We start from the raw sequence: 10,176 nt of genomic DNA on the forward strand, positions 1-10,176 counted from the left end.
TGTCTATAAAACAATGGGAGCTGCCATGTTGTAACTTAAGTAGCCTTCTATGCCGTGGAAATTACGGACAGTTATAATATAAACAGGTACAATTTTAGAATGGAATAACAGGAAAAGGGTAAAAAATAAACAATGAAAGTATATTGTACAGGTTTTTTATATATATACACACAAGATTTATCATTTTATATTACCATCTCAAAAAAATGAATGTCCCTTTAAAAGTTTATAGATTACTTTCTGCTAAAAAAAACACCATTTTGTCTACAATTATTAAATGTAAATAAGCAGTTAAAAAAATAGTGTATCCCTAACATTCTACTGGTGTGAAGTGATATTGTGGATCCCTTTTACAGCTAGTTCTAATCTCTTTGCTTCTCATTAAAAATATATTGCATTGAAATAATAAGATTCCTGCAGCTTGTAAAAAGTTGGATTTATTCCTTTACATGGTCCTGATGCCAGCCATACAATAAATACACAATTTCCTTCTGCCAGTTAACTACCTGTTGGTCATTTCTAAACACTCAACAGCATTACCTAAAAATGCTTAGACACCCATGGAGTTAATCAAATAGCCCACAAAGACATTGCTTAACATAATATTTTGTAAAGTGTGGGAATCACAGTGAAGAAAAGTGTGTTAGTCGAAAAGGCAAAGAGTAGGCATATAAAAAGGTAAAGGCTATTTAAAGTCATATAGCAAATATAGGCCTTTATGAGAAGATGTGTGGGTAAGAAACTGACAAAATGAGGGACATACAAATAAACTTCTAGTATTCAGCAAACCACTTGAGAAAAAACATAAAACAGAAACCAAGTGCAAACTGAAAAAGACTAAAGTCCAGCAAGTTGTAATAAAAATCTGGAACAAAGCTAAAGTCTTGAATCAGCTGCTAATGTAAATTCATCCTCACATTTGGTGTCTGCCATTTACTCATAGCTGACTCGATCTAGAGCCACATAAAAGTTGTTTTTTTCCTCCAGACTGTGCCATCCAATCGGTCCCACTTCGCAGTCTGCACAAACCAAATACTTCACTTTGCCCACGTCATTTGTGAAGCCGACGTTCTCAAATATAAACATGTCATGTACGAGCCAGTGTTCAACAAGCAAGTCTCCATCTGGATGCGCATCTTCTTTCAGAGAAGATTTCTTTTTCATCAAAGGAAGAATCAACTGCAAAAAAATAAAAAAGAGAGAGAGAGGGAAAAAAAAAAAGTTATACACACGCTGTATTACATGCCCGGATAAATTTCAATTTCATGCAGGAAACCAGTTGCAACAGCTGTACTGTAGAAGGGAAAGGGTTATACTTGTTAATAATGCATTCATAGACTTTAACATAATAAATTATAGGATTGGGCAAACAAGGGTTTACTTCCGACCTCCCTTCTCGCCAACTTGGCTACCCCGGCAGAGAGAACTCGGCATCCACATCTTTGACAGAGAACAGCTCGAACATTCTTTCCATCAGGAGAAACGAGTCCTCGCTCCATCACAACTACTGGCACTTTGGCGACGGACATGACATCACGCAACGCAACTTTGTCATATGCTGCGCATCTGCTACAGAGAGCAAAATACTCGGAGTTGCCATATTTACTACGGGTATTTTGCGCTCAGTATCATGATAAATTTTAGTTAATACGAGTCCCCGCTCCATCACCTATACTGGCAGTTTGGAAACTATTGTGACAACACTCAACGCAACTTTTTTACTCATGCTACGCAGATGACATGTATTAGGGTATTTTGCTCTCTTCTATCAGAAAAGCAACTTCATCAGACTAGCGAACGGAAGTGACGTTCCGTCAGCTCTCTGATAGCAAATCCATACCGCGCATGCGCTCCTCATAGTTTGTCGCTGTGCATTCCTAAAGTCCCCTTGTCACTGCAGCCCACAGCCCCTCTCATAATAACCAGCCCTCTCTGTAACTACAGGAAGCGTCTTAAATATGTGTAACACACGTAATGCACAGGACAATAAATTGTTCCATGCATTTAAATATAACATTGGACAACATGTAGCAAATAAATATCATATTCGTAACCAAGTTGAACAACTACAAATTGAAAATGAAAATATGGCACACAAAGTAGTAGAACTACAAATCTCAAAATGCAAAAGTTCACCCATAAACTCATACTTAGAAAACTAGGCTCTAGCGACACACTTGCAACATTATCCGATTGGTTGTGCTTCCTGACCATCACGGACCAATCAATTAATGCAAAAAATGGCCGAGGGCAGATACACTCCAGAAAGTTCTGTTCTAATCAAAACCTCGGGCACCACAACCGCCTCTGGGAACCTAACCATGGGTCCCATCCCCCCACGACGTTGTGGGGGGATGGGACCCATGGTTAGGTTCCCAAAGGCGGTTGCGGCACCCGAGGCTCTGATTAGAACAGAGTGCTCTGGACTGTATCTGCCCTTGGCCATTTTTGCATTATCTGATTGGTCTGTGTCATGAGATGCAGGACATATGCAGGACACAGCAATGATGGTACAACTCTATTTTATTGCAGAGCATAGCAATACACATCTAGTCAGGTTGATTGTACTAAACTAACTGCAACACAGACACCGGACCTAAGCCCCGCCCCCAAACTAGTGACATCACATCCTGCTCTCATCACATCTTCCCCTTTTTCAAAGGCGAAGCATACATTTGCATACAACAGATAACAAGGTACACCAACAGAGTATACAACAACATTTTTGTTTTTGAACATTATAAAAACAAATAGGTTAGAAAACATGAACAAATAAATTACATCCTGACTTGGACATCGGGGTAGACTACCCTAGTCCACAGTGACCATGGGATTATTCTGCCCATACTTCCAGTCACTGTTCTAGCTAAAGTCAGTCCTTATATCGGGCCGGAAGTTTCACCACTCTCCCGCTTGATGTAACTTTGCAAGAACTGTCCTCTGATACAGAAGATGGTGAAATAGAGTCTGCTGGAGGCAAAAATATATCCCCGCTGTGATCTTGCTGAGGGGAAGGCACCTCTCTTAGAACAGGGGATCCCACCGGCGGTGGTACTGAGGCATCCAGTTCCAGACTCTCAGGTACAGACTGAAGATGTCTTCGGTTACGGCATGTAACCGTCCCTCCCTCCGTAAGGACTGTATAAGACCTTGGTTCTGGGGAGCGGCCAACTACCGTAGCAGGCGTCTTCCATTTCTTCTCATCGTCCAGTTTAATTCTGACACTTTGGCCCGCTTTCAGTTCCTGTAAGGGCCTGACAGAATGTCTCCTGTCGTAGAAGAAACGATAAGCCCCCAACCCATAACTGCTTAACCACAGTCCTTTTTGAAGGGTCGTAGAACCCCAGCACAGGGGCAGACCCCAGCAGGGACTTGGCCTGCAGGAAAGCTTTTTCTTGTGAAGGTCCCCAGACCCAGGCAACGTCTTTCCTAAGCAACTCTGTGACAGGGTGTAAAACTGTTGATAAATCTGGAAGAAACTTGCCCACATAATTTACCAGGCCCAATATCTGTCTCAGCTCATGTACATCAGAAGGACTTTTCATCTGTTCAATGGCACAAATTTTCTCGGGGTCTGGCTTGATGCCATCCCCGTTGATGATATGCCCAAAGTAGCATAATTCAGTTTTCCTAAAATGACATTTTTCTTTATTCAGCTTCAGCCCAGACTCTTTGATAGCCTGTAGCACACAACTTAAACGCTGATCATGCTCCTCCACTGTAGACCCATACACTAGAATGTCGTCCATGACGACCGCTGTGCCCAGGTGGTCACTCAGGAGAGAACTCATTTCCCTTTGAAAGATTTCAGGAGCGGAGGATATCCCAAAGGGGAGTCTGCAGAAGCAGAACCGACCTACCGGTGTAATAAAGGTAGTCAGTTTGCGGCAGTTTGGATCCAGGGGCTAGAAGCGTCTAATGTGGAAAAGAACTTCGCCCCAGCCAACTTTGGAGCTATATCTTCTAATGTCGGCAGCACAAATCTCTCTCTCTTTACTGCCTCATTCAACCTTTTCAGGTCCACACAGATGCGCACCTTTCCGTTTTTCTTTGCAACTGGAACAATGGGGGCACACCAATCAGTCGCTTCAACAACCTCTTCAATAACCCCCATAGACTTCATGCGCATAAGCTCTTTCTCCACTTGAGGCATGAGCGGGAACGGAATTCTACGAGGAGTAGAAATACTGTAAGGGACTGCGTCACTGTTAAGTGCTATACGGACTGGTTTGCAATTCAGTAGGCCCAACTCGCCAAACATATCTTCGGAAATCTCATTCACTCTGGCCACGAGGCCCAAGTCACAGGCTGCTTTTCTGCTCAATAAATTGTTAACACACTGACCTCGAATCACATTCACCCACATGGTGAACTTTCTTTGCTTGTACTCACAGCTGGCAAGAAATTTCCCCGCACAATCAATGCGGCCACCAGGATGGTGCGCCCATCCACTAGGCCTTTCCAGTACTTTAGATCTACCGCTCACACTGTGCCTTTCACTAGCAGTTTTCCTAAACTGTTGCACTTCATCCACAATACTCTCAGACCTCAGATCAGCACTTTGCATTTTCACCAGTTCACTCTGGCGGGCCATCCTAATAGCCCCATCTAACGTTAAATCAGGCTCTAACTGCAGCTTCAGTGAGACTTCAGCATCTGCAATTCCAATAACTATTCTGTCTCTGATTTGCTCTTCTTTAGCAACACCAAACTCACAGAATTCAGCTAGTTCATACAGGCTGCGCACAAATGACTCCACAGATTCTCCCACACGCTGATTACGTTTGTGAAAACAAGCTCTCTCATGAATCACATTTCTTTTGGGCACAAAGTGGGCACTGAGTTTATCCATAACTTCTTGGAAAGTAAAAGCATTGAACACTGGCTCCACATTTTCCCCATAGAGTATAAAAGAGAATTAACTTGTACATCACCACTCTCCTTGTTTAGTTTGGAAGCAATCCTGAAGCGCTGAAACCGCTGACGCCATGTGGGCCAAGCTGCAGGCTGAGAGAAGTCAAAAGGCTCAGGTGGGGTAAACTTTGACATAGTCATCATCAGAAACAGAAGCGTAGTCCAGAACTTCTGACACCATGTCATGAGATGCAGGACATAGCAATGATGGTACAACTCTATTTTATTGCAGAGCATAGCAATACACATCTAGTCAGGTTGATTGTACTAAACTAACTGCGACACAGACACCGGACCTAAGCCCCACCCCCAAACTAGTGACATCACATCCTGCTCTCATCACAGTCTGTGTGCCCGTGATGGACAGGAAGCACAACCAATCAGATAATGTTGCAAATGTGTCGCTAGCGCCTTGTCTTAGAAAGGTGTAAATGTAATTTTCGGGTTACCACAAAGGCGCTAGTAAAGCAAAAAAGCAAAACAGTGTGACCTAAAAAGTCTGTCTCTTGTAACACCAATACATATTTACATTAACAATATTGTGTAAATGAATTCTTTTGCATCTCGTTTTGCAATAAAACCTGCAATATCTCGTGCATTACGTGTGTTGCACATATTTAGGATGCTTCCTGTAGTTACAGAGAGGGCTGGCTATAGGAGGGACTGTGGGCTACAGTGACAAGGGGACCTTAGGAATGCGACTATGATGAGGAGCGCATGCACTGTATGGATTTGTTATCAGACAGCTGACGGAACGTCACTTCCGTTCGCTGGTTTGATGAATTCGCTAGTCTGACTAAACACCGCGCATGCGCTCCTCATCCTAGTCGCATTCTTAAGCGACTACGTCACAACACGACACATTCGCTCTTCTGATAGAACAAATATCGCACACAAAATTAGCTCTTCTGCTAGAACACCGGGCAGCTGCTGAATCATATTGCCCTGGTTACATCACATTAATGCCATCATTACCACATTGTATTTTCACTGCAGTTCTTTTGCAGCCATTTTTGTGCCCCAAAATGTTAACCTATTGTATGCCACAAAGTGTTACAATTGCAACTGAACCATAAGGTTTGCAGCCATTTTTGTGCCCCAAACATAGGCATCCGCAGAAATATTTCTAGGGGGGCAAACCAAAATCAAAAGAAATATCTAAAACACTGATATAAAACTCACCTCCCCTGCCTTATCCTATAGCACCTCTGTAAGCCACAAACTCACATTAGATCTGACATATGGCCCTTAGCCCTCTGTTAGCCTCATTACAAATATCAGACATTAGATCAGACCCCTGTCCTACTGCCCAATCTCTATACCCACATCAGATTGACCCCACCAGACTCAAAATACTGGTTTAACTATATACACACATATACACACACACATATATATATATATATATATATATATATATATAAAAACAAATATGAAGCAGGAGTGCAGGGTTCAATACATCCCTGACACCTCTGCCCCAACAGACCACCCTTACTGGCACAATACCGTAAATACTGCAATGTTAAATCAGAGACAAATCACCCCTTTATGCAAGAAAATAATATTTAATAATAACCAAGTATAACACAACACAATCAAAATGTTTCAAACACTGAAAAAAGCCACTATAGCGAAAAAGTATTATGATGTCCATAACGGAGGTAATAATAACAGTGTAAAAACTACTCCAAGGGTACCCTTTAAAGAAGGAAATATTGTTAAATCTTCAGAGCTCACAAAAGACCTTGAAATTAAAGATATTGATAATTTCCAGTTGCAGTAAAATAAAGTTCATAATGCAACAAAGAAGTGTTCATAAGTAAACAATCCCTTGTTTCCAGTATAGGGAGTAAATTTGCAAGCAAAGAAAGCAGCTGTCGTAATTGCACAGTAACTAATCAGCAAAGCAGTCGACAAGAAGCAGAAAGCTAACAGTGCAGTCTCCCCCAAATCAGTCCATGCAAAGCAGATGCTAGTATAGGCAGGGTTAGTACAAAGAAAGTGAAAATTCTCACCCTTGAACATTCAGGATACGATATCCCTCAAGCGGTGCTTCTGATAACAATGCTGGTAGATCACTTACCAAACCCTCCTGACAATATTGCAACTAGCTCCTTGTGCTGGGAGTCCAGTTGCCTGTTGCCAATACGTTTGTTTTGCTAATCCGTTTACAGTGCATGCAAGTTGAAAGATGGCTGTTGCAAAACTTTACCGCAATACTTGAAAGGCTCCCTGGAGGTCACAATCAAAGTATACTCCGTTCGGACACATCTAGCTGCCTCTCCTGCTACGTACGTTTCACCCCTCACAGCATGGGGCTTCTTCCGGCAATGGCTATTGATGTCACTATTAGGTGACGCTTTTTATTAGCATAAGCTTTCCGCCTCCAAGTGAAAATTGAAGAGTTAAATAGATAAACATATTTATTTGTTTATATTTATATGGCAATAAATATATACATATCGCTATGTGGCATAATAGTGGCTATTTACTTTACCAGTTGGTTATAATATTCATTTCAAAATTTTAATTATAAATTTTATTTACTAGAGGCACCTCCATTGTCAATTTGTTGGTATATACAAATTCAGAGTCAAAATTAATATTAATATCAAAATTACTAAATTATATATATATATATATATATATATATATATATGTATGTATATATATATATATATATATATATATATATATATATATATATACATATACATATGTAACGGGGTTTGGCCTAGGCCCACAATTACCCCTGTGGGTCTTTACCCCAGCTACCTCCATGTGCTCTGCAGGCTGATCCTGAGTCTCCGCTACCTGGGAGTTGGGGTACATGACTGTGGCAGTGCCTCCACCTGACTGGGCATCCAGGGCAAGAATGGGTTTCCCAGACAGGAACATAATAAATAACTACAACACACACAGTAATAACAGTAAAACAGTATGAACATGTATTAAAGGATTATGGCAAATAAAAAATAAGGCAAGAAATACAGTGACTAACTAACACACCAACTCTCTCTAACCAGGCCCAGCACCCTCCCAAACCACCTGCGAACCCACCCTCAGGCTTCACCCTAATGGCTGATGGGTACCAGTTGGTGCACAGAAATGTTGGGGCCCTTTAAGGTAATCCACATGCATTTAAACAGTTACAGCTCATAGGAAACTGCAATCCACAGGAAGAGCTGTTTATAAGTTTATGTGATGGACAGAATGCCATGTTAGTATGACAAGGAGAGAGGATACTTCTTACCACTAAACAGGCTGAAAGAAAACTCCAAGGTCTGCCAGTCATTTACTTTGTCTGCATTCTTCTCCACAGCTCTCTCACAGGGTCAGACTGCAGCTGGCAGCAAACACTAAATCAGCAGAGGAATGCTGTTACTTTACACAAGATGAAGTCTGCAGCTCTCTCACAGCCAGGCCTCACACACACACCTTCACTGCTCTGACATGTCTGCTTCCTCCTGTGTCTTACACTCTTCTTTCAGTTTCACTTGATCACATGACCAACCAGTCTAATAGTTGCCTAGGCAACATCTCCTGCAGATTGTATACAGGTGCAAAAGTTCACAGGAAAATGTTCAACAGGAAGGGCTACATTCTCCCCCTCGTAAAATCCTTGCCTTCCACTGGCAAGGTTCCACCAAGAGGTAATTGAAAAAACAAAACATATAAATAATAATAAATGCACTAACATTCCTATAAACAAATGTTAACTATCTTACAGTTTATTCTAGTACAGAGGGGTTCCAACATTCATAATGTCCGCAACCGCATACAGAAAATCAACCATTTTAGACTGTACCTGGGGCATATGTACATAACTGGGTTCTCCGACTTGATCGTAAGTAAGAACCCTGGGAGGCTGTCGTATTCTAGTACCCAGTCTCTGTTCTCTCTGAGGAAGTCCAGAATGTGCCTGGGAATCTTCAGCTCTGGCCACTTGGGTGGGGAGATCACCAGATGCTTGAGACCCTGGCTCTCCCATGATACAAGAGTCTCTTTTTGGGGTCCCAGGCACAAAGTTGGGGCTGTTGGGATTCAATGTAGAGGAGGCTAAGGGAGGAGAGGAAGGAAAGTGCTGTGTTTCCTCAGCAGGAGGAGACCACCATTGATCCTCAGCACTAAGAGCTTCTGGAGTCTCTACTGCCTCATTTTCAGGACTCTCCGTTGTGCTTTTCTCCCATTCACTACTACTCCCTTCCTCTTCATCGATATAGGCTATTGGTAGTAGATGGTTCCTATGCCAAGCTTTGATCCGGCCTTCTGGGCCTTTTATATTATACACTGGCAGCCCCTTTAGCTTAGACACAACTTCAAATACGGTATCCTTCCATCTGTCTGCTAATTTGTGTTTCCCAGGTACCCCTAGATTCCGGAGGAGAACCTTATCTCCCGCTTGGACTTCCCGATGCTTCACTTTGGTATCGTATCTTCTTTTGTTGCGTTCCTCCATTTTTGCCGCAGCTTGAGTGGCCAACTCGTAGGCACTGTGAAGGTTTTGTCTGAGGGTCCTCACATACTGGAAGTGAGAGTCTGACTTTGTCCCATCTGGGGACACCCCCAACCGGACATCTATCGGTAGTCTGGCTTCCCTTCCAAACATTAGGAAATAGGGTGAGAATCCTGTAGACTCATGCCTTGTGCAATTATATGCGTGGACCATGGCTTCTACATGCTTACTCCAGGACCGCTTCTCCACTTGTTTCAGAGTCCCGAGCATGTCTAGGAGTGTCCTATTAAAACGCTCAGGCTGGGCATCACCCTCAGGGTGGTAGGGTGTTGTTCTGGACTTGTGAACCTGCAACATATCCAACAGTTCTTTGATCAGCTTACTCTCAAAGTCTCTACCTTGATCAGAATGTATTCGATTGGGCAGACCGTAGTGCATAAAATATTTCTGCCAGAGGACCTTGGCTACGGTCACAGCCTTCTGGTCTTTAGTGGGAAAAGCCTGAGCGTATCTGGTGAAATGGTCTGTTACTACCAGAACATTCCCAATTCCGGTAGTATCATTCTCAATACATAGATAGTCCATGCACACAAGATCCAGGGGTCCTGTACTTCTCAGGTGGCCCATAGGGGCAGCTCTCACAGGCAGAGTCTTTCTCTGAATACATCTTCTGCAGGTCTTCACATAATGTTCAACATGTTCTCTCATGCGAGGCCAATAGAACCGGTCTTGTACCAGGCCATAGGTCTTGTCTACCCCAAGATGCCCATGTTGATCATGGAGGGCTCTTAGGACCATTCCCCGAT

The 10,176-nt window shown here is 42.6% G+C and overlaps 1 protein-coding gene across 1 annotated transcript; it reads right to left on the reverse strand.

Moving 5' to 3' along the window:
• Positions 1-417: 417 nt before the first annotated feature.
• Positions 418-1,521, reverse strand: RABIF (RAB interacting factor). Its single transcript, XM_053704739.1, has 2 exons — positions 1,389-1,521; positions 418-1,179 (listed from the first exon to the last, which is right to left on the reverse strand). Exons 1-2 carry the CDS (start codon positions 1,497-1,499, stop codon positions 934-936), a joined length of 357 nt encoding a protein of 118 aa, XP_053560714.1. The 5' UTR covers positions 1,500-1,521; the 3' UTR covers positions 418-933.
• Positions 1,522-10,176: the final 8,655 nt, after the last annotated feature.

Source organism: Bombina bombina, chromosome 3 (genome assembly GCF_027579735.1).
Source record: "Bombina bombina isolate aBomBom1 chromosome 3, aBomBom1.pri, whole genome shotgun sequence".
In the NCBI taxonomy this organism is placed as follows: domain Eukaryota; kingdom Metazoa; phylum Chordata; class Amphibia; order Anura; family Bombinatoridae; genus Bombina; species Bombina bombina.